General features: G+C 42.9%; 1 protein-coding gene across 2 annotated transcripts in view; it reads left to right on the top strand.

Moving 5' to 3' along the window:
- The first annotated feature begins 604 nt into the window (after nt 1-604).
- Nucleotides 605-26,149, top strand: part of LOC143774310 (mucin-17-like) — a 61,139-nt gene continuing 35,594 nt past the window's right edge. The window contains exons 1-7 of one of the 2 annotated variants that reach the window (XM_077261758.1): nt 605-715; nt 3,884-4,246; nt 5,341-5,442; nt 8,410-8,531; nt 8,623-8,681; nt 10,001-10,146; nt 18,376-18,435. In XM_077261758.1, coding sequence (XP_077117873.1) covers nt 664-715; nt 3,884-4,246; nt 5,341-5,442; nt 8,410-8,531; nt 8,623-8,681; nt 10,001-10,146; nt 18,376-18,435 — 904 coding nt within the window. In that variant the 5' untranslated portion in view covers nt 605-663. The remainder of the gene's footprint in view (nt 716-3,883; nt 4,247-5,340; nt 5,443-8,409; nt 8,532-8,622; nt 8,682-10,000; nt 10,147-18,375; nt 18,436-26,149) is intronic. The other variant, XM_077261759.1, reaches the window with a different exon arrangement.

Here is a 26,149-nt window from a genome sequence, read left to right as displayed (position 1 = left end):
TCATCCATTTCAGTCGAAAGCTGGATGCACTGCGGCACTGCCTTGGTGAAGCATCAAAATCCCGCTCTGACAAAATGCATCAAAAACAAGTCCTCGTACGGCTACACCCACGTAAAAAAAATAAACTTCATAGGAAAAAGAGAAGGGAAAGACAAAAGAACAAAATACATTTTGCACGGAAATGCATTCGGGGAAAAATGAAATGCTTTGGGTAATATGCTCCGTGGCCTTGAAGCCAAATTAAACTATATCAAAGAAGAGTAATCAAGAGTTCAAAAAAAGAAAACTTCATGATGTAAGATATGAAAAGGAAGAAAATCAGGTGACTCTATGTAAATGATTAAGAATCAGGCAAAGACTAGAAAAAAAACAGCAATAAACAACATACCCTAAGGAAAGGGCTAGACGTAAACTTCTCGGTGAACATTGAGGAAGTGATTGACGTTGACGAACTGTTAAATGTCACTAAGACCTTGAAGTCTTGGTGTACCACGACATAGTACAGACGTGTGCTATAAACAGAAGTACGTAATAGACCATTAGTGTATAAAGAGTATGATTGTATGTAAATTATGTCTCCTGAATGCCCTATAAAATACGGTGATTTATCATGTTCTCCTCTCATACGAGTTATTTATCTGGTTGGTAAAGGACAACTTAGAAATGAAAGCCGTGGTCTTCACAGTCGCTGTTGGGTTTGCCTTGCAGGTGGCAGGTAATTCTCTTTTTATTACATTGTAGTGTCATAGGAGCTTTCTTTTTTATGTTTTTGGAACTTTATACATTTTTATAAATTTTATTTGGGCATTGTAAGTTAGAAACCATAGTCAAGAATGAGGCAGGACCATACAACAGCATCATAAAGCTCATTTAGGCTCTCTGTGTCCATGGCTTTGATATGTGTATGAGACCTACACTCACCGGCCACTTTATTAGGTACACCATGCTAGTAACGGGTTGGACCCCCTTTTGCCTTCAGAACTGCCTCAATTCTTCGTGGCATAGATTCAACAAGGTGCTGGAAGCATTCCTCAGAGATTTTGGTCCATATTGACATGATGGCATCACACAGTTGCCGCAGATTTGTCGGCTGCACATCCCAAAGATGCTCCATACAAGGCAGGATGGATCCATGCTTTCATGTTGTTTACGCCAAATTCTGACCCTACCATCCGAATGTCGCAGCAGAAATCAAGACTCATCAGACCAAGCAACGTTTTTCCAATCTTCTACTGTCCAATTTCGATGAGCTTGTACAAATTGTAGCCTCAGTTTCCTGTTCTTAGCTGAAAGGAGTGGTACCCGGTGTGGTCTTCTGCTGCTGTAGCCCATCTGCCTCAAAGTTCGACGCACTGTGCGTTCAGAGATGCTCTTAGGCCTACCTTGGTTGTAACGGGTGGCGATTTGAGTCACTGTTGCCTTTCTATCAGCTCGAACCAGTCTGCCCATTCTCCTCTGACCTCTGGCATCAACAAGGCATTTCCGCCCACAGAACTGCCGCTCACTGAATTTTTTTTCTTTTTCGGACCATTCTCTGTAAACCCTAGAGATGGTTGTGCGTGAAAATCCCAGTAGATCAGCAGTTTCTGAAATACTCAGACCAGCCCTTCTGGCACCAACAACCATGCCACGTTCAAAGGCACTCAAATCACCTTTCTTCCCCATACTGATGCTCGGTTTGAACTGCAGGAGATTGTCTTGACCATGTCTACATGCCTAAATGCACTGAGTTGCCGCCATGTGATTGGCTGATTAGAAATTAAGTGTTAACAAGAAGTTGGACAGGTGTACCTAATAAAGTGGCCGGTGAGTGTAAAGAAAACCTAATTTTCTATACCCTAATAGGAACATTTAAGTTAGTAGTGATGGATCCTCTGTTAAGGATTCCAATCCCTTAGGGTTCACGTTGACTAGTGTATAATCATCAATGTGCTGCCCAATTTTTGATTGGATAGTACATGGACAGCACACTTACTCAAGTTATTCAATAGGGTGGTGTGAAAAAAAATTGCAGAATGCACTACTTTTATATCATATGACACTCACCCATTCAAGGCTATGAGTGCATTAAACAAATTGATGTCACAGGGAAATAAACAGACACATGGATGAAAATTACTTGAGTTTTTTGCATGAAACTCTAACGATTTTCTATACACTCACCTGCATATAACTTACTGTAGGTTCACACGAGCGCATAAAAAATCATTTAGCGTTTCATCCAGAAAATTTGTACAGTTTTTTTTCACTTGTCATCCATGTACAATACCCAGCTATTAATCATTTATTATTATTATTATTCATTTTTATAGCGCCATTTATTCCATGGCGCTTTACATGTGAAAAAAAGGGGACATGCATAGACAAGTACAATCAACATGAGCAATAAATGCACACGCAAGAACAGGAGAGAGGACCCTGCCCGCGAGGGCTCACAGTCTACAGGGGATGGATGAGGATACGCTAGGAGAGATATATAGCACCATTTATAGTTTCCTATGTTTCAGAATTGCAATATATCCGTAAAAATCAGCTATGTACAACTTACGATTATTATTTTTTTTTTTTGCGTACACATAGACTTGAAAGGGCAAGTCTCATTCGATTTAGGGAAGAAACCAGTGGATTCTGCATTTTTTTTATCAGACACAGATCAGGTCACTGAAAAAAAATAATCTGCACTGCCCCAATAAATAGCATTAGCCCAAGTGTTGTCTGTTTTTTCACGGAAATATGTTCCTTTCAATGAGCCTTTAGTCAGAGTGGAAAGTGGATACAAGAAGAGTCTTTCATCCTAGAAGACCTCCCCTGTCCTGAACTAGACATTCAGTTGAGTTTAATGAGTACCATGTAATTCTTAATTTGGCCTACGGGGGTGTTGCAGATAAAATGAACACTTTTGGTGTATCTAGAAATGCCAATAATAATCAATGAATCAGTATGTGCTGAACGTCCTGTAAACATGCTGGTGTTGACCTCATGAACTAGCAAAAAGCTTGTTCTTATTGTGAATTTTTTTAAATTCTGCCACCAAAATTTTTATCGGCAGGACATTTCCCAGTGAAAACAGGAAAGGTGCTGCCATTAACATCATGCTGTATAGGGAGAGAGCACTCAAATGAATGATCTTTCTGTTCTCATGAGTATTGGCCAGTCTACAAAAACTGACCAGTAAATGAGCGCTGATAGACTTGAATATTGGCACTCGTTAAGGCCAGGTTCATACTGCATTAAAGCAGCCCGTTCAACGCATAGCGTTGACGGGCTGTGTTAATGCTACAACATACACGCCATCAGTCACGTTATGCTATACCACTAGCACAGATGATTCATCTGTGCTAGCGGTGACGGAGATTCAGATGCTGCAGCCCGCATCCAAGGCTCCATCACTGAATGACGGCACATCGCTTGCGCATGCCGATTCTGGCTTGCGCATGCCGATTATGGCATGCGTTGGCGATGCGCCCGATAATAGGGGTTAATGGCAGCGTTAATGGACTGCGTTACACCACGTTATGCCTTGGTGTAACGCAGTCCGTCTAACAGACTGCCATAACGCAGTGTGACCCCAGCCTAAGGTGCATTGACAAGCCAAAATTGGTACATCTAAATGCACCGTAACTATTAGGTTTTCCCACAAATCATAACTGAATGCTAAAGGCTTTTGATCATCTAATTGTCAAAGACCCGTCTAAGAAGTCGGTATCCATATGTTTACATGTTGCCAGTAAAGAGGGCATGGATAATTCTTGTCTCCAAATTTACCAAATTGAATGTATGGACCATGTTCCAACTGACATGTTCAACCAACAATAAAATTAAATATTGCAAAAATGCTACAAAAACTCCTAAGCCCTTCATCGATTGCCTAATTTCTCCACAGTACTAGGAAGATTAAAAAACAACCGACAATTTAGACAGCTGTCCACACAAAGAACCAATGATGCAAATTTCACATTCCCTCAAAAGGACTTAATACAGAAACGCAAACATCATGAAAGGCCGGTCATTATATTTATGAATGAGAGAAAAGTTACCTACAATGATCAGACAAAATCTAGAATGAAGAGGAACATTGAAATATTTACAGAAGAAGGTTCTGGGGACTTATCTACAATACCACCTCAGTCTACAGAAACAATCAGAACTCCAGAAGGATCTGGTGATGGGTTTACAACACCCGAAGACTCTCGAGACTTCACATCCTCCACTATTAAAACAAGGCCGACCGAAACCAAACCAACTTGTAAGTGTCTTGATACCTTTCAGATGTTCTTCAGGGGTGATTATGTTACTGGTACATGGTACAAGCCTTTTGCCAAATTATGACCCTACTATGTTATTTTTTAGTGGTTTAGCTGGTGGAGACTCACATATAGCTATATGCCCCATGTGTTGGGTCTCAGTAGGGAACTTCAAGTAGCCATCTGCAGATCTGTTTACACTGCAAGATAATCGTGCACAAGACTTGTTAAAAATCCTTGTTTCATGATAATCTTGCTTTTCAAACAGGCTGCCAATCACCAAATGAACAAGAAATATGCCAGTTCATCGAATAAAATAATATTCTGCACAGCGCAAAAAATCATTGATAGGTGAGAAAACATCTGATACTGTCAATAACTATGGCAACCTAGGTGCACTGAGTGATGGAAAAATCCAACACAGCAGATCAACTTTTTAAGAAGTGTCCGCCATTGGTTGTCTTTGTCATTCATGTTCAAGCCCCCCATAAAATATTGACCAATGGCAAACAAAATAGTCTAAAATATCCCAATGGAAGACCAAAGCCTATATTGCCAGCTATAGGCATCGGGAAAAAAATCCCAGTCCTGTCCATTACAATAGTAAAATCTTAACCAGTCTTTATTGGACAGTCCAGAAAACTTCCCACCTAGGTCGCTTTATCTGGAGTCATGGACATACAGGTCCCATTAAAGCACTCGAGGTTTTAGAGGTCCAATAACAACTATCAGCACCTCTTTGTGACTGTCAAAAGTTGATCTGCCATTTTGTATTTTAATGGTTGAAAAAAAATAATTCATGTCATGAACATCTCATCAATGAAAACCCATATCAGGTCCCAGATCTTGGAAGAATCCAATCGATATTTTGACATTTCAACTTGTGGCATTGTTGACAACTTTTAAAAATCTGCCAATGTCTGTCTAAAATCTTTGATGCATCGCCACCTTACAGCTACTTGTAGGTTTGGTTGTCCTCCCTGCATTGGCCACTTTTGCACTTCAATATTAATATAAGGACTTATTCTTCAAGCTAAGCGTAGTTTTCAGTTCCTATACATTGTACTGAGACCATGTAATATTATCTCTTCTACAGTAAATTGTCAAAATGGGGGCACCTCCAATGGTAAAATATGTGTGTGCACCCCAAATTTTTATGGTGACCGCTGTGAGTTTGTCTCCGGAAGAATAGAAATTGGTAAGCATTTTTCATTCTTTCCGGATTATATCTATGCTTCTAGACTTTGTCATCTATTAGGACATTTCTCTTATTGGTTACTCAAACTAAGCTGCACTGCCTGTTGGAGTCTGAGGTAGTCCAAAAAATTTTTTCTAAGGCTAAAACCCATGCTGATTATTTTCTGATTAGTGTCGGATATTTTTCATGTTGCAAATATTGCATTCAGTTTGGGGTATATTGCATGGCAAGTGTCGCAATTCACGAAGAGTCTCTCTGAAAAGATTCAATTTTTTTTAGTTTTTTTACAAGTTGGCCCATGTTGCACTTATTATTAACCATGTGGTATTATCTTTATATACTTGGAGACAACATAGGAAACAAACAATACTCTCAGGTTACTTATCTTTGCCTATGTTCACATGCAGCATTTTTGCAGCTTATTTTTGTTACTTTATATATGCAAATTAAAAGCTTCTGGTTACGATACCAGGAAAAGCTATGAGATTTCAAAAGTCTTGTGCATACACTTTGTTTTATTATGTCCATGAGTGAATTTGAGAATTGCAGCATTTTTAAAATCTGCCTTTTCTGGGTGGCTGAGGGCTGCTATTTTTAGGCTGGGGGGGTCAATATCCATGGCCCCTTACCAGCCTGAGAATATCATCCCCAGCTGTCTGCTTTAGCAAGGCTGGTTGCCAAAAATGGGGGGACCATATGTGTTTTAAAAATTATTTATTTATTCATCCGCTGCCTGCTGTCGCTGTTATCAGCTCAATATATCTCTCACCATTCTCCCATGGTCGCGCTGATCGCCGGCAGAGCAGGGGAGAATGATGAGAGCTATCTTCAGCATGCGGCACCAGGGAACAGCAGTAACTCTACCGCTGCTTCCCTGGCGCTGGTGCATGTGGTATTGATGCGACACCCGGGTGCCACACGTGTGCCACACGTGTGCCACAGGTATTACACACACTGACAAATGGACACGGATAACTCTGGTACCGTTTTTTCCGGTACCTGAAACATCAGTACGTGTGAAACAGGCCTTAGGAGGCCTTTTTGGATCATTAGATTAGATTAAATATGAAAAAACTTAATATATAAACCAAAGAATAACCTTACGCTTAAGTATTAATTTATAAATTAGCAGAAAAATCTGCATTTGTACACTTTGCATTATTATACATCGCATGTATATATGCTATTATTTACTCATTTGCATTTCATCTTGATGTGTGATCCACATGATTGGTGGATTTTTTTTTTTTAATTTTCTCTCCCATGATGCATCATTATACTCTATACGCAGTTGGGTCCTCCTGGGTCTCCTGCCATAACATTTAATTTCATTCAAATGTCGACAGTTTGCGCTGATACTGAGGCATCCTGAGCATGCAGGATGGCTTGAATTTATTTGGAACTTGATTGGGGCTTCTTATCCACCATCTAGAGTATGATGGGTTGAAATATTTAATAAATTTTTCTCTGCCACCACATTGATTAGCTACAGTACAATCGGTTGAAAACTTCTTTAACATGTTGCGCACCATAGACAAAGCAACATCAAGATCTCTGGAGATGGACTTGTAACCATGAGATTGTTGATATTGTTCAACAATTTTGATTCTCAAGTCCTCAGACAGTTCTCTTATTCTCTTTCTGTTCTCAATGCTTAATGTGACACAAACAGACACACCTGTTACTTGCCACTGGTGAGTTTGGACAAGCATCACATGCTTGAAACACTGTTTCTGCAATTTTGGAAAGGTGACAACAATTTTGCCAGGACCATTTATGGAGTTTTGTGTGAAATTATGCCCGATTTGCCTTTAATTCCACTGTTTTGTGTGTTGTTCCAATACATACAAAGGAAATAAACATCTATAACAAACATGTGCAATTGCAACAATTTTCTGGGAGAAATACTTAATTTTCTGGAAGGTGGAAACACTTTTGTCCATGATTGTATATATTCCTAAGAGATCTTTTACAGATCCTGCATTGTAAAGATTTAAGCTCTATGGCAGCTGTTAGAGTACACACAGGTGCTGGGTTCTTCTGTCAAACAGAGTAAAATTTATTGTATTTCCTAAATTTCCAAAGTGCTCAAATGCAAAGAAACAAAAGCCTTTAAGTGGCACAAACGAATAACAAATCAGTCCTTTCAATGGATAGACAAAATAGTTCAAAACAGTCACACCCATTCAGTTTTAAATCCACCTCTCAGGGTTCAGTAGACACTTTACCCCATTAATGGTCTTATCCCTTTCCAAACACCACAGACACTGCTAAGCTAGCCCAGCTGCCTGTTATTACAAAAGCAAACCCCGAGCTGGAGCATATGGGAGCAACCTTTCCACCAAGTCTCTTTTGGTCGCTCCTAATTCCTGGACCCAAAATATGGTCAACTAAAAATCCTCTCAGTAAACTGTTGTTACTGGCATATTTTCTTCTGGGGCTTACATCACCGAGGTCAGCTACCACAGTGACCAGAACATTACAAATAAAGTCCTCAAGATAAATATGAAAATATACAATGACATACATATAACTAAGAAAAAAAACAAGTTTGCATATTAGGGATCTACATGACAGTAATAAGTTAGAAAATTCTTTCAACGGGATATTCATTGTGAATGTAAACAGCAAATAATGTGTACAAAGGAAAAAAACTAAACCAAAAAATTACTTTTTTCTTTGTTAGTATCAAAAAATATAATATAAAATGTATGAAAATTTATATATATTCTAAAATGTTGCTACAGCATAATACAGTTCATGAAGCAAAACCTCAAACAGCCGCGTTAATGAAAAACAAAACTTATGGCTTGCTAAAAAGATGAAAACAAATTTGGACAATTGTAAAGGTCCATTCCGTCCTGATCACTAAGTTACACGGTCAGTTACTGTGTGGAACTGTTATTTCTGTAAACTTTTACAGAAATTGTTAATTTTCTTTATTTTTTCTTCAATACATTGATTCAGGACCAAATGTTAATGTCACAGTGGACGTGGAGATTAAAATTGTGAATAAAAATTTTATTGGAAATTTGGAGAACAAATTAAGTGAGGAATACAAAGAGCTTGAAAAAATGTTCAAAAATGCTGTAAGTTCTATTTATTTATTTATTTATTTTTCCCAGAGAAGTAAATTCTAGTCATTGTTGTTGACATTAATATTTTTTTTCATTATTGTAGATGATTTCAGTCTACAGTGAAGTTCCAGGATACAAAGATATGAAGATATTGGCTTTTGGGTAACTATTTCTGTTCATGACTAGTGACCATTAATTCTCATGGTGTGGAAGGATGTACAGAACTGTACAAAAGGTTTAGGCAGGTGTGGAAAAAATGCTGCGAAGTAAAAAAAAATTAAAAACTAAAAATAATATTTTATTTTTTATAAGTGAACGAATAAAAGAGAAGTCTTATATCCATCAGAATCTGATGACCACCTATCACCATTCATCTTTTCTTTTACGTACATTTGCACACAGTTTTTGAAGGCAGGATGTTGTGCCAAACATCTTGGAGAACTGCCCCCAGATCTTCTGTGTATGAGGCTTGTGCTGATCCTTCTTTCTCTTCATGTGATCCCAGACAGACTGGTCGATGTGAGATCAGGGCTTCGTGGGTTTCCATTTGAGATGAGAAAGGAGTCCTGGAAGTCATGATCTGGCCCCACAGAGCCCTGACCTCATATCATCCAGACTGTCTGGGATCGCATGAAGAGACAGAAGGATCTGCAAAAGCTAAAATCCATAGAAGACCTGTGGTTAGTTTTCCAAGATTTTAGGGTCAAACTCCTGCCAAGTTCCTTCAAAAACTGAGAGCAAGTGACAACTACCAAGAAGAAGTCACCAGATACTGATGTGATTTACTTTTCTATTTTATTAATTCACTTTGTATTTTGTTAATTGATCATTAATAAACTAATAATACTTCTATTTTTGGAAGCATCCTTACTTTTCAGCATTTTCTCACATCTGCCTACATATTTTGATCAGTACTGTGTACAATGAATATTCATTGTTGTTGGCTTCCTCTTCTCCCACCCTTTAATTTAGCACACATCTCATGACTATGACAACATTTCATGGCATGGCCGTGTGGGACACAACGTCACATTGCCATTCACCAAATGTCTGCATGTTATTAAGAACAGAGGTATACAGGGGCATAACTATGACAGGTGCAGGGGATCATGATCTGTTAAAGGCAGACGCTGGCTGTATTGCACAGGGAGCTCTTTCCTGTGTGGAGCAGGCTCAGGTCTTGAGCCCGCTCCATGCATGCACACCTGATGTGGGATGTACCACTGTCTTGTTAAGGAAGATCTTAAGAGGTCTAAGACTACATTGGGATCACAGGTATTTTTTCCTGTTACACACTCTAAAATCTTGTTTGCTTGGGAAGCTTCTGCCTGACATTGAGCTTACTTTCAACTAGAAGTACTTAAAGGAAATGTCTGGCTTAGTAAACCTACTATTATGGCAGTGTGAGTTCATAAATGGGGTCCTTCATCAGTTGGACAGATCAGTAGATCTAAAGTTAAAAACTGTTGTGTTTCTAACAGGAATGGTAGCGTCATTGTGAATCACAGCATTATTCTAGAGGTGGAATATGAATCTCACGACGACCTCATTGACAATTATAAAGAACGATTAAACAATGTGGAGACTCAATTGGGAAAACTAACAAACTACAACTGCTCTGGAACACGTAAGTATTTACCAAGGGTGACCACTGGAGTCCGAAAGGTTCTTCCTGGGTCAGTGGGGAAATATTCAGTATATCTTACATTTCATTGATCTATATCTTTGTGAGCTCAGGTGTCCAGTGGATGGTCCTAGTCAGTGATTGTCAGATTTTCCTATATGTTGTGAGTGGTTGACTCACTCAGCTGCTTCACCAGTTAGACACAGGAACCGTACTGGTAGCAGTTCACCTGCTAGTTGATTATGGACACCACAAACTTAAGAAATTAGAACAAACCTTTCCCGTTTTAGGTCAATTAGGATTACCATAATTATTAATATTTGCCAAATACCAGAATAATGAGAAAGAGAGAGTGAGAGAGAATGTCTTATGGCATTTTTATTACTTACTGTAAAGTCAAAAGTTTTAATAATTTAAGATTACTGTGCCATTAAACAATCCTCGACTGCCCATATGATAATAATAATGTCATGTGTTTGGAATCTTCTGGTAGGTTTTTTGGCAACATCTGACTTAATTAGAGACACACCTGTGGATGTATTTTAATGCACACCTGAAATATACTGCGCGAGTCCTTAGTGAACTCAGTCATTTACCGAACTTTGGCCGACTTTTGCCTATTTTTTTTAAAAAAGCAAGAGAATCTTAACACGAAACCGAATATGCAATGTTCATGCCGAATTTCAAATTGGCGAACGTTTTCAGAAAAAGTTCGATCATCTATAGTCACTACTTATCTAAGTATCCCCCATATTCTGGAACTGAGTGCATCAATGCGTCCTATTATCTCTCACAATTCGAAACTTTGGACGCAACCTTAAAACTCATCTCTACAGGAAAGCCTACTGTCTACAATAATCCCACTGCCATCTCACTACAACTAGAACTTCCGACCTACTGTCTCCTTCCCCAATAGCCTGTGTATTGTAAACCCCAGGGGGCAGGGTCCTCAGCCCCTCTGTACCAGTCTGATAGATTGTTTAATTAAATTTTAATGATTAATTTTAATGGAATTAATGCTGCTTTAAAATTACATAATAATAACAATAATTATAGTATTATTATTATTATTATTAATAATGTGCCCTACCATCACAACTACCAGTCCTACACTGACTCCCACAAGTCTTGTCTTTTCTCTTTGGTCTGCATCTTCTGGCAATGACTAGTCCTCACATGGTCACATGTGGTGGAGCACAATATTAACGTGATTTGGCCATGTGTTATCGCCAGAATATACAGACTGATGGTTGAATAGAAAACAGAAGAGTTTACCAAAGGTAGCTAGTGGAGGAACTGGCAGAGATCTAATTTTGCAGGGTAAGTGACTGTGGGCGAAGAACAAGTGAATATAGTTTTTGTTTTACTTTTTCCCAGCCCTCAAAAGAACTGAGCAAAATTGGCAGCTGGAATACCGCCATTTTGTTTGGATAATGTGAATTGACTAATCTGATTCTAGTTAGTCTGATTTTTTTTTTTTTAGGAAATCCATAAACATTTGATTATTTTTTTAATCAATCATCTCCAATAGGGTTTACAAGCTTGTTGATGCTGATCATGGAGACAGCAAAATTCTTTCTGCTATTGTACAGAGTTACCAAAAATGTATGGATGTTTTGCTACCCTAGTTGATGGTTTTTGGATGATGCAAGGGCTAAAGAGAATGGCCGAGGGCAGAAAAAATAATCTATAATTCAGTTTGATCTACATACTGTAGGTCCAATATTCTGTATAGGTTAATATATGCTCTCACAATGGTCATATAGAAACACTAGATGTTTCCAGCCAGCTAACGCTCGGCACGCTCATTGCTTTCTAATTAACGCTGCTGGTGATTAAACAAAAGTAAATAATAACAACATTCAATAGCGCTTGCGCAGGTGGTAAATTAACTTAAAATTAAGTTAATAACAATAGTGTGGTGATGTGTTGGGGGCGGGATTATGTGTGGTAATGTGGTGGGGGCGAGATTATGTGTAATAATGTGTTGGGGGCGGGATTACGTGTGGTAATGTGGTGGGGGGGCGGGGTTATGTGTGGTAATGTGGTGGGGGGCGGGATTACGTGTGGTAATGTGGTGGGGGGTGGGATTACGTGTGGTAATGTGGTGGGGGGTGGGATTATGTGTGGTAATGTGGTGGGGGCGGGATTACATGTGGTAATGTGGTGGGGGGCGGGATTATGTGTGGTAATGTGGTGGGGGGGCGGGATTATGTGTGGTAATGTGGTGGGGGGCGGGATTATGTGTGGTAATGTGGTGGGGGGGCGGGATTATGTGTGGTAATGTGGTGGGGGGCGGGATTATGTGTGGTAATGTGGTGGGGGTGGGATTACGTGTGGTAATGTGGTGGGGGGTGGGATTACGTGTGGTAATGTGGTGGGGGGTGGGATTATGTGTGGTAATGTGGTGGGGGCGGGATTACATGTGGTAATGTGGTGGGGGGGCGGGATTATGTGTGGTAATGTGGTGGGGGGCGGGATTACATGTGGTAATGTGGTGGGGGGTGGGATTATGTGTGGTAATGTGGTGGGGGCGGGATTACATCTGGTAATGTGGTGGGGGGGCGGGATTACATGTGGTAATGTGGTGGGGGGCGGGATTACGTGTGGTAATGTGGTGGGCAGTGGGATTACGTGTGGTAATGTGGTGGGGGGTGGGATTACGTGTGGTAATGTGGTGGGGGGGCGGGATTATGTGTGGTAATGTGGTGGGGGTGGGATTGTGTGTGGTAATGTGGTGGGGGCAGAATTTTGTGTGGTAATGTGGTGGGGGCGGGATTATGTGTCGTAATGTGGTGGGGGGCGGGATTACGTGTGGTAATGTGGTGGGGGGGCGGGATTATGTGTGGTAATGTGGTGGCGGGGGATTAAGTGTGGTAATGTGGTGGGGGGCAGGATAATGTGTGGTAATGTGGTGGGCGGTGGGATTACGTGTGGTAATGTGGTGGGGGGTGGGATTACGTGTGGTAATGTGGTGGGGGGTGGGATTACATGTGGTAATGTGGTGGGGGGGCGGGATTATGTGTGGTAATGTGGTGGTGGGGGATTATCTGTGGTAATGTGGTGGGGGGCAGGATTATGTGTGGTAATGTGGTGGTGGGGGATTATCTGTGGTAATGTGGTGGGGGGCAGGATTATGTGTGGTAATGTGGTGGGGGGCGGGATTATGTGTGGTAATGTGGTGGGGGGGCGGGATTATGTGTGGTAATGTGGTGGGGGTGGGATAGTGTGTGGTAATGTGGTGGGGGGCGGGATTATGTTGGGTAATGTGTGTGGTAATGTGGTGGGGGCAGAATTTTGTGTGGTAATGTGGTGGGGGCGGGATTATGTGTCGTAATGTGGTGGGGGGGCGGGATTACGTGTGGTAATGTGGTGGGGGGGCGGGATTATGTGTGGTAATGTGGTGGCGGGGGATTATGTGTGGTAATGTGGTGGGGGGCAGGATAATGTGTGGTAATGTGGTGGGGGGCGGGATTATGTGTGGTAATGTGGTGGGGGGCGGGATTATGTGTGGTAATGTGGTGTGGGCGGGATTACGTGTGGTAATGTGGTGGGGGCGGGATTATGTGTGGTAATGTGGTGGGGGGCGGGATTACGTGTGGTAATGTGGTGGGTGGTGGGATTATGTGTGGTAATGTGGTGTGGGGTGGGATTACGTGTGGTAATGTGGTGGGGGGGCGGGATTATGTGTGGTAATGTGGTGGAGGGCGGGATTATGTGTTGTAATGTGGTGGGGGTTGGGATTGTGTGTGGTGATGTGGTGGGGGGCGGGATTATGTGTGGTGACGTGGTAGGGTGAGGGATTGTGTGGTGATGGGGTGGGGGGGCGGGAATATGTGTGGTGATAAGGTGGGGGGCGGGATTATGTGCGGTGATGGGGTGGGGGGTGGGATTATGTGTGGTGATTTTGTGGGGGGGCGGGATTATGTTTGGTGATGGGGTGGGGGGGCGGGATTATGTGTGGTGATGGGGTGGAGGAGCGGGATTATGTGTGGTGATGGGGAGGGATTATGTGTGGTGATGTGGTGGGGGGCGGGATTATGTGTGGTAATGGGGTGGGGGGCGAAATTATGTGTGGTGATGTGGTGGGGGGCGGGATTATATGTGGTAATGGGGTGGGGGGCGGGATTATGTGTGGTGATGTGTTGGGGGGTGGGATTGTGTGGTGATGTGTTGGGGGGCGGTATTATGCGTGGTGATGTGGTGGATGGGCAGGATTATGTGTGGTGATGTGATGTGGATTGTGTATGGTAATGTGGGGGGGCGGGATTATCTGTGGTAATGTGGTGGGGGCGGGATTATGTGTGGTAATGTAGTGGGGGGCGGGATTATGTGTGGTAATGTGGTGGGAGGAGGGATTGTGTGTGGTGATGGGGTGGGGGGTGTTATGATCCTTAGTGATTGAGGATCACAAGTTACTCCAGCAAGGTGACTAAACCAAGGACAAGCTCTAGGGAGGTGGAAAACTGGACTGACCGCAAATCTGAACCTATACAAACACACTAGAAGTAGCCGGTGAATGTGCCTAAAATCCTAGATGTCTCGAGCCAGCCTGAGGAACTAACTACCCCTATAGAGAAAGAAAGACCTCTCTTGCCTCCAGAGAAATAATCCCCAAAGATATAGAAGCCCCCAACAGATAATAACGGTGAGGTAAGAGGAAGGCACATACATAGGGGTGAAAGCAGATTCAGCAAAAGAGGCCCACTAATTCTAAATAGTAGAAAATAGAAAAGGGGTCTACGCGGTCAGTAAAAAACCCTTACAAAATATCCACACTGAGATTTCAAGAACCCCCACACCAACTAACGGTGTGGGGGGAGAACCTCAGTCCCCTAGAGCAACCAGCAAGTAAGAAATGACATTTTAACAAGCTGGACAAAAAACATGATGAACGCTGATAATCAGAACATGAACAAACAAGAACTTAGCTTGTCTTGGAGAGACTGGGAGCAAGGTAGTCACAATGAAACTGAAGAGCACTGAATACATTGATAGCAGGCAAGGAGCTGAGTATCCAGGTGAGCTAAATAGGAAACCAACCAAGGATAACGAACAGCTGATGAAGCCAACCTGCAAAAAGACAACACTACACAGTACCGCTTGTGAGCACTAGAGGGAGCCCAAAAATAGAGTTCACAACAGGGGGGGTATTATGTGTGGTGATGGGGTGGGGGGCGGGATTAAGTGTGGTGATGGGGTGGGGGATGGGATTATGTGTGGTGATGGGGTGGGGGGTGGGATTATGTGTGGTGATGGGGTGGGGGGTGGGATTATGTGTGGTAATGTCATTGGGGGGCGGAATTGTGTGGTAATGTAGTGGAGGGCGGGATTATGTGTTGTAATGTGGTGGGGGGTGGGATTGTGTGTTGTAATGTGGTGGGGGGTGGGATTGTGTGTGGTGATGTGGTGGGGGGCGGAATTATGTGTGGTAATGTAGTGGAGGGCGGGATTATGTGCTGTAATGTGGTGGGGGGCGGGATTATCTGTGGTAATGTGGTGGGGGGTGGGATTATTTGTGGTGATGGTGTGGGGGGGTGGGATTATGTGTGGTAATGTGGTGGGGGGGCGGGATTATGTGTGGTAATGTGGTGGGGGCAGGATTATGTGTAGTAATGTAGTGGGGTGGCGGGATTATGTGTGATGATGTGGTGGTGGGGTGGGATTATGTGTGGTAATGTGGTGGGGGCAGGATTATGTGTGGTAATTAGTGTTGAGCGATACCGTCCGATACTTGAAAGTATCGGTATCGGAAAGTATCGGCCAATACCGGCAAAGTATCGGATCTAATACGATACCGATACCCGATACCAATACAAGTCAATGGGACTCAAGTATCGGACGGTATCCCTGATGGTTCCCAGGGTCTGAAGGAGAGGAAACTCTCCTTCAGGCCCTGGGATCCATATTAATGTGTAAAATAAAGAATTAAAATAAAAAATATTGCTATACTCACCTTTCCGACGCAGCCTGGACCTCACCGAGGGAACCGGCAGCGTTCTTTGCTTAAAATGCACGCGTTTTCTGCCTCCCTTGACGTCACGGCTTGTGATTGGTCGCGTGCCGCCCATGTGGCCGCGACGCGACCAATCACAGCAAGCCATGACGTAATTTTCAGGTCCTGAATGCCTAATTCTAGGCATTCAGGATTTTAAAATTACGTTTCGGCTTGTGATTGGTCGCGTCGCGGTCACATGGGCGACGCGACCAATCACAAGCCGTGACGTCACGGGAGGCAGGAAACGCGCGCATTTTAAAATTACGTCACGGCTTGTGATTGGTTGCGTGCCGCCCATGTGACCGCGACGCGACCAATCACAGCAAGCCGTGATGTAATTTTCAGGTCCTGAATGCAGAATTAGGCATTCAGGACCTGAAATTACGTCACGGCTTGCTGTGATTGGTCGCGTCGCGGTCACATGGGCGGCACGCAACCAATCACAAGCCGTGACGTAATTTTCAGGTCCTGAATGCAGAATTAGGCATTCAGGACCTGAAATTACGTCACGGCTTGCTGTGATTGGTCGCGTCGCGGTCACATGGGCGGCACGCAACCAATCACAAGCCGTGACGTAATTTTAAAATGCGCGCGTTTCCTGCCTCCCGTGACGTCATGGCTTGTGATTGGTCGCGTCACCCATGTGACCGCGACGCGACCAATCACAAGCCGGAACGTAATTTTAAAATCCTGAATGCCTAGAATTAGGCATTCAGGACCTGAAAATTATGTCACGGCTTGCTGTGATTGGTCGCGTCGCGGCCACATGGGCGGCACGCGACCAATCACAAGCCGTGACATCACGGGAGGCAGGAAACGCGCGCATTTTAAGCAAAGAACGCTGCCGGTTCCCTCGGTGAGGTCCAGGCTGCGTCGGAGAGGTAGGTATAGCAATATTTTTTATTTTAATTCTTTATTTTACACATTAATGTTGTTTCGATACCGATACCCGATACCACAATAGTATCGGATCTCGGTATCGGAATTCCGATACCCGCAAGTATCGGCCGATACCCGATACTTGCGGTATCGGAATGCTCAACACTAGTGGTAATGTGATGGGGGCGAGATTGTGTGTGATAATGGGGTGGGGGACAGGACTACGTGTGGTGGTGGGGAGCGGAGCTACTGTGCAGGGGGCGGGATTAGCGAGTAATCACGATGCCTCTTATATATATAGATTCTGGCTCTAGTGTTAGCTATCCCTCCTAGCTTTACACCAACTGCACATTTGATCAGATTACCTTTAGTTTCCTTTTCTAAATTATTTATAAAAATGTTGAACAACACTGGGGCCAAGACAGAGCCTTGTGGTACTACAGTTGAAACATTCCTCCAATTGCATGCACAAGCATTTGTTATCACTCTTAGAGTATGTTTACTGAGCCAGTTATGAATCCACCTAACCGTAGACTTGTCAATCCCATACATTTTTTCAATAAGGATAGTATGAGATACTTTATGAAATGCTTTATTGACATCAAGATATACTATATCTACCTCATTTTCCTGATCCACCCAGTCAGTGATTCCATCATAGAAGGATATTAGATTAGTCTGGCATGACTTGCTTGCTACAAAACCATGCTGGCTCTGGTTAATTACTGCTTAATTACTGTATTTTTATGCAAGTGCTTACATACATGCTGGTTAATAATTTATTCAAAGATATTTCCTGGTATAGAAGTAAGGATCATTGGCTTATAATTCTCTGGATCTAACTTCTTTCCTTTTTTGAAGATGGATCCAGAAAATGGCAACATATTTGGACTACCTCCAACATTGGATTTAATGTCCAATTGGACTTTTAAATGTGTTTTGTAGGCCTTTAATCACCATTGGGAGCAACCTCTGTAACCTCATGTTCCTCCCTGGGAGCTTTACTGTAGCTCTGTAGGCATTTCAAAATGACCAGCGTCACTCACATATAGGCAAGGCTTGCCAAAGCACCTCCACTTCTATGCATAATTAAGACACTTGACAAATTTGTTCCACTAAACAGAGCTATGATACGACCATATACATGTTAGATTTTCTCTCGAGATCACCTTAGACATGAGTTAGATAAAAAATGATCTTGCACCTCAGACAGATGTACATTTGAAGAAATGATGGAAGATCTTACTGATACACCCAATCCATAGATAACAGCGGAACAATGCACTTAGATGAGAGCAGCATTGGATTCTCATTTTCTCATGTGTTACTTATTTAACAACTTATTTTCTTTTCAGCTCAGCTGTGTGTTGATGGACCATCTTCGAATGTAATAGAACGAGAGCCAAGCAAAGAGGGTCTGTGACAACCATTCACTGATTCTTATGAATGTTAAGATGATGGTGATGATGGTGCTAGTCGTGATGATTGTGGTGAAAGTGATGATGTTGATATTCATGATTCTGATGGTGATATTGATGGTGATGATGGTTTTGTTAAATGATTTGTCCACTACTGAATGAAACCTTCCTAGATGCTAAATACCCTCAGATAAAATAAAAACACATTCACCTGTTGGACCGGCTTATCCAGTGACGTTAGTGCTGCTTCCCATGGTGGTCTTGTGACTTTATATAACATGATCATTGCAGCCAATCAGAGGATGCCCAGCTCTGAAGGAAAGCTGCAGCCAATCTGTTGATGATGACTGCCTGCAACAGGAACCTGGCATAATAATGTTACATAAGTGCTGGGAAACAAAGCGCCGACATTGCTGGAACGGAACAGAACCGGTCTGGGAGGTGATGTGTTATTTTGTTATTTTATCTTTAGCAATTAAGAAGAGGTTGCTTGGTCAACAGGCTGATGACTTCAGGGACAGCAGCACTAGCTTCTCCATAACTTCCTGAAGGTATCACGTTGAGTAGTACAGCCAATCAGGGGGTCTATCACAGGAAGCATAAAGGATGTGGTCTATCCAAGGAACACCATATTATGCTTGTACTGTGTAGGGATAAGAGCTAGGGAGGTGCTGGTCCTTTATAGTCAGTGTGACTGTGAATAGATTGATGTGAGATATTCTACAGTAACAGCACCTTAATAACAATTTTTATTACTCTTCACATAGTACAAAGAAGGATAGCATTTTATTACTGCAGTCATCATGCCTTATTTTGCTACTAAAGCAAAATCCTGAAACCAAGGCTTGTGTGTCACAGATAGTGTGCTTCCTGGCATGTGAGACAGGCGAGATATATATGTATAAAGAAATTATATATTTTTTTAAAGACCAATGAAAAGTCTCCACTAATCAGAAATATAAACATAACTCTGTCTGAAAAAATATATCTGCTGAATTTTTTTAATGCATAGTTACTTCATGTAAAAGCCACCCAAATATAACTGCTGGTTAACAGCAGTTACCACCCAATATCCCCTAGCCACTTAGGTTGAGGTCACATGGACATTAAATGGGTTGTCCAGCTCAAATCGATAAGTCTGCAGTCACTCGGTGTGACTGCAAACTTATGTATCCTCCCAGTGCATTCACTGTGCACTGCGGGTATTCGCCGATTTCTGAGTTGGGACTGTAGGGTTATGTATGCATTATTCATACTCCCGGCTTATGGGAATGGCCTCACTTCCATATACATATATGGAGCGAGGCTGTGCCCTCTAGATGGCCACATCACTAGACAGGTCATGGCCTCACTCAATGCAAATGTATGGAGTGAGGCCATGCCCACTAGACAGTCCCTGGCTGGGAGTATGTATAATACATACAGTACATACCCTCTGGTCCCCGTTCAGAAACTGGAGAATCCCTGCAGAAAGCAGAGTGACTGCAGACTTAACGATTTTGACCATACAACCCCTTTAATTAAGAGCTTGAAAAAGTTTCAGTAGGTGACTTTAGATTGTTATACACATATTTTCCAGGCAGCTAGAGACTTTCCAGGTTCAAAATTTTCTATATAATTATTAGCCGCACGCCAAACTTTTGAGGAAAATTTAGCAAAGCTAATAAACTTGAATTACAAACAATCCACCTAAATAAACTAGAGACCCTACATTCTTCCTCTTTGAAGAGGCTGTTTGCATGGGTGGTGATGGGAGCAGTGATGATGGTGATGGGAGAAGTGATGATGGCGATGCAAGTAGTGATAATGGTGATGGGAGCAGTGATGATGGCAATGGGAACAGTGATGATGGCGATGCGAGCAGTGATGATGGAGATGCGAGCAGTGATGGTGGTGATGGGAGCAGTGATGATGGCGATGGAAGCAGTGATGATGGTGGTGGGAACAGTGATGATGGAGATGCAAGCAGTGATGATGGTGATGGGAGCAGTGATGATGGTGATGGGAGAAGTGATGATGGCGATGCAAGTAGTGATAATGGTGATGGGAGCAGTGATGATGGCAATGGGAACAGTGATGATGGTGATGAGAGCAGTGATGATGGTGATGGGAGCAGTGATAATGGTGATGGGAGCAGTGATGATGGTGATGGGAGCAGTGATAATGGTGATGGGAGCAGTGATAATGGTGATGGGAGCAGTGATGATGGCAATGGGAACAGTGATGATGGTGATGAGAGCAGTGATGATGGTGATGGGAGCAGTGATAATGGTGATGGGAGCAGTGATGATGGTGATGGGAGCAGTGATAATGGTGATGGGAGCAGTGATAATGGCGATGCGAGCAGTGATGATGGAGATGCGAGCAGTGATGATGGTGATGGGAGCCAGGGCCGGTTTTAGGCAAAGTGGGGCCCTAGGCAAAGTTTAAAATGGGGCCCCAAATGCTAACATATTGCACATCACACAAAAGCATTTCGGTTGTATTTACATGCGCTGATCTCAGGCCGCTAAATGAGTTTGATCGACAATACTGAAGCTGTTCAACACTTGTTTCCCGGCCTCTTTCCACCAGCTGAGGAATAATGATGGGACAGAACGATCACTAACAGATCACTATACAGTATCATGTTATCAGCAGCACATCTACAGTTTACACCGGCGATGTGCTGCTGAGAACAATGATTTCTATTTCGGCATAAACAATCCAATCACTCGATGAATATGCAGCTTTTTGCTTGTTTAGTAAAATACACCCCATAGTCCTGCATATATTATAATGTGCACCACAGTCCTCCATATAGTATAATACACTCTTCCTATAGTCCTCCATATATTAAAATACACTACTTAGTCCTCCATATAGTATAATACACTCCTCATAGTCCTCCATATAGCATAATACACTCCTCATAGTGCTCCATATAGTATAATGCACCGCCATAGTCCTCCATGTAGTACAATTCACTTCCCATGGTGTAATGCACCCCATAGTTCTTCATATAGTATAACGTATTCCCCATAGTCCTCAATACAGTATAATGCAGCCCACATATAGTATAATGCAGCCACCACCCCACAGAGTATAATGCAGCCAACCCAGAGTATAATGCAGCCACCCCATAGAATAGAATGCAGCCCCCCTCATAGTTTAATGCAGCACCCTCATAGAGTATAATGCAATCACCCATCAAAGAATATAAATATAATACAGCCCCCATAGAATATAATGTGGCCCCGAATAGAATATAATGCAGCCCACCTCCCCTCAGAATATAATGCAGCCCCATCAAAAAGTATAATGCAATCATCCCTCAAAAAATCTAATACAGACCCCTATAGAATATAATACAGCTCACCTCCCCATAATATATAATGTAGCCCCCATAGAATAGAATGCAGCCCCCCATAGTATATAACACAGCCTCCCCATAGAATATAATATACCCCCCATAGTATATAACACAGCCTCCCCCATAGAATATAATAATAATAATTTTATTTATATAGCGCCAACATATTCCGCAGCGCTTTACAACTTAACCTCCACAATAGTGTATAACACAGCCACATAGTATATAATACGGCCTCCCCCATAGAATATAATATACCCCCATAGTATATAGCAAAGCCCGCATAGTATATAGCACAACCCGCATAGTATATAGCAGAACCCGCATAGTATATAGGACAACCCGCATAGTATATAGCAAAGCCTGCATAGTATATAGCAAAACCTGCATAGTATATAGCAAAGCCCGCATAGTTTATAGCACAACCCGCATAGTATATAGCAAAGCCCGCATAGTATATAGCCCAACCCGCATAGCATATAGTACAACCCGCATAGTAGTATACAGCACAGCCCGCATCTCTCCTCCCCCCCGAGAATGGCCCCACAGTCCAGTAAAAAAAACAACCCACACTCCTCACCTCTCCTTGTGCCCGCGTTGCTCCCTGCGCCTGTCTCGGCGGCTGCTGCTGCACTGCCTGGCACATAGTGAGTGTGCGCACACCCGCAGTGTCAGAGGCTGAGCAGGGAATTATGGGAGAGGGAGCGTCAGCGGACGCTCTCTCCTCCATCATTGTATTCAACTGTACTGGCGTCATAGACACCAGTATAGTTGAATGCGGTGGCAAAACGCTGGTGGGGGGTGAGTCGGCACGCAGCGGCCCGCTACTGGCACAGGCACTTCTGGCATTTGCCAGAACTGCTTGATGGCCAGTCCGGCCCTGGTTACAAGAGACCCTCAGGGGTTTTCTTCTCCGAGGATGCTCTATACTTTACAAGTCAGTGGCTTAGAAGACACCCTGACATCTTTTTGAGCATTTTTTTCTTAAGAAACCATTAGGCTGGGTTCACATTGCGTTCCTGGCGTCCGTTAGACGGACTACGTTACACCACGGCATAACGCGGTGTAACGTAGTCCGTTAACGCCGCCATTGAATGCAATGTCGGACACATCGCTAGCGCACGCCCACAATGGGCGTGCGCTAGGGATGTGCCGTCACTGAGTGACGGACCCTGAGACGCGGGCTGCAGCATTTCCGGGTCTGTCACTGCTAGCGCAGATAGAGCTAGAAGATGCTCTATCTGCGCTAGCGCGATGTAACGTCGGCAATTGCGTTAACAGCAGCCCGTTAGCGTATGTGCTGAACGGGCTGCTGCTAACGCAATGTGAACCCAGCCTTAGCAGTTTCTTTACTGCTGAAAAATACCAAGTACAAAAGACACACAAAATGCTAAAGAAACAAAAAAATGAGGTGGTGTGGCCAGTGTGTGACTGGTGTGGTAGTGCAGTTGAAAAAAACTCACCAGTAAGCAGTGAAGTCTCCATATGGGAAAACTCCTGGGTGGCAGCATAGCTCCTGTACTGTGTCCTGACAGGGGCTGCTGTGCAGCGTCAGGACAACGTCAGTGGTCAGGTGTGACATAGGAAGGTCCTGCCGCTGAACAGCAGCTGCAGTGCCAGCCCAGGACACAGTATAAATTATAACCCTGAAGCCTGCTGCAGAGTGAGGATCGACGGCCATAGCAGAAGAACAGGAGAACATGCAGAGCGCAGGTCAGGTCAGTATAACACGCCTGACTGCTTCTGCCTGGGGGATTGCAGCCGACGTTACAATAGATAACACGAGGCAGTGCAGCGCCGCCAGGAAACGCTCGCATTGCAGAACAGATAAGACAGATACACTTATGTCTGCCTCTTCTGCAAAGTGAAGCACTGCCTTGTGCTATTTTAATTTTAAGCAAGCTCCATTGTGGAACCAGCAGGGGGCCCTTGGAGGAGCGGGGGCCCCAGGCAGCTGCCTGGTCTGCCTGTGCTTAACGCCGGCCCTGGATGATGGTGATCGGAGCAGTGGTGATGGGAGCACTGGTGATTGGAGCAGTGATTATGATAATGGGAGCAGTGATGGCGATGATGGGAGAAGTGGTGGTAATGGGAGCAGTGATTACAATGATGATGGTTATAATAATTATGTTGTGGTGATGATAGTGATGTTGATGTTTATGACGTAAAGACTGAAGATGATGATGATGTTGATCATTATGATAATTATGGTGTAGGTGAAGATGATTGTCATTGTAATAGTAAAGATGATGATACTGATGTTGATTGTTATGTTAACAATAATTATGAAGATAGAGATGTTGATAAAGTTTGATAATTATGATGATAATGGTTTTGATGATATTGAAGGCAATAATGATGTTGATGATGGTTAAAATGTCTGGTAATGGTGTTGGTGATTATAGTGATTGTAATAGTGATGATGATACTCATGTTGATGGTTATGATTAGAGTTGAGCGAATTTTACTTTTTTCAGATCGAGTCGGGTTTCGCGAAACCCGGCTTTGTCAAAAGTCGGGTCGGGTGAAATCGGCCGATTATTGCCAAAAGTCGGGGGCCGACTGAAACACGAAACCCAATGCAAGTCAATGGGGAATTAAAGTCGGCAGTGAGTGGAGGACAGGAAAACACCTACAGTGCCCATTTTAATGCCAAAAACATCAATTCTTATTACTTAAGCTTGTCAATCTTAATTTACTTTATAATAATAGTTAGGCATTGAAAACTGGGGGTCATTTGGCTAAAGTTGTGGGGGGTAGGGCTGGCTCAAGATTTTCGTGGGCCCAGGAAACGCGGAATACGTCACGGCGGTGGAGCAGGGAGAGGTAAGTATTTCAACTTTGCAAGTGCTGTGATCCTGAGCAAGCAGGGGAGGCCCACTCGTTGGCACTGGCACAGGGCCCCTCATAGTACAGCGGTGTGTTTGACAGCGGGTGGCGCCTCCCACTGGCAGAGACACTTTTGTGTACTATGAGGGGCCCTGTGCCAGTGAGGTCACCAACTAGTATGCCCCCCACCTGATGAAGGAACCTGCACTTTCATCTGCACCTTCCTCTTTGTCCCCGTGTAAGGTGGTATAGTATGCAGGAAGGGGAACCTTACTTTCAGCAGGGTCAGATTCTGGCTGTGTAGAGTGCAAGGGGAATGTAGTGGTCTGGGTCAATGTACCAGCAGACTCATCTAGCAGTGGCTGGGCAATGGGCAGGATGAGGAGGAAACACAGATATAGGCCCAAATAATGAAGTGGGCTAAATGCAGTTCAAAATTGGTAACAGAACTAAACAGGCGGCATTGCTTTGTTCAGTGGAGTACAACTGTAATGAGTGGCAGACACAGTTAGTAGGCCCTAATAATAAAGTGGGCTAAATGTCTGCCAAAAAATTGTTCATAAATAAACATGTGGCATAGCTACGTACAGGGGTGGGCTCCTCTGCTGAGTAGCAGACAGTGGTAGTAGGCGCAAAGTATTAACTGGTCTAAATGGAGGTCAGAAAAAAAGGATTTGTCGGGAGCACTACTAATTTGCAGAATAGTCAGCTAGGGTGCTACACAATGCATGAAAAATGCAAGTACTGAACAAAAGAAGAAAAAAGACACTGCATAAATGCATGCACACCTATATGTACGAAAAATGAAAAACAGCTTTATTGTGTAACCAAACACATGTACAATATAAAAACACTAAAAACAATCCAATGAGGATCAAAGAGACAAACACACCAATCTGCTTATATGATGTTGAACGCAAAACCCACAGCCTCAACAGCAAAATACAATTGAATATATGTATAAACCCGAATATAATAAGGCCTAATACTTTCTGTAGGTTCAATTACACAGGTCAACAAAAAAAAATTTTTTTTCTGGTGTCCAAAATATTTTAATGAATTTGGGGTATTTTTGGGGTGCTGATTCTGAATATGCTATCAGTTTTGCCAGATTGGCTCAAGTTTTTGAGATTTTTGGTATCTTATTTATAGCACTTGTTGGTAAATGCGACGCATCATCTCATTAATTTCTTTGGATTAGTACTTGAACTGAGCAGTTCTCAATATAGTTTTGTGTTAATTAGTGTTCTAAAAGTTTGTTCATAGCTTGATTTTTGCACTAACTTTATGTTGTTGTCTGTTTTCCAGTGAAAAGCATGAACTCATCAAGAAGAAGTTGTCTTAACGATCCAGACTCATTCTGTTACATTTGTGGTGAATACACACTGCCAAAACATAGAAGAAACATAACAGACTTCGTAAAAAAAAGTGTATTTTGCCTATTTTGGGGTTATGCTTGGGGACCAAGACAAGTTTTGGGCACCACACATAGTGTGCAAAGCATGTATCGAATTATTACGAAAATGGAGC

This window comes from Ranitomeya variabilis, chromosome 5 (genome assembly GCF_051348905.1).
Source record: "Ranitomeya variabilis isolate aRanVar5 chromosome 5, aRanVar5.hap1, whole genome shotgun sequence".
In the NCBI taxonomy this organism is placed as follows: Eukaryota; Metazoa; Chordata; class Amphibia; order Anura; family Dendrobatidae; genus Ranitomeya; species Ranitomeya variabilis.
Note: the sequence above shows the minus strand (reverse complement) of the source record. Positions and strands in the feature narration are given on the sequence as shown.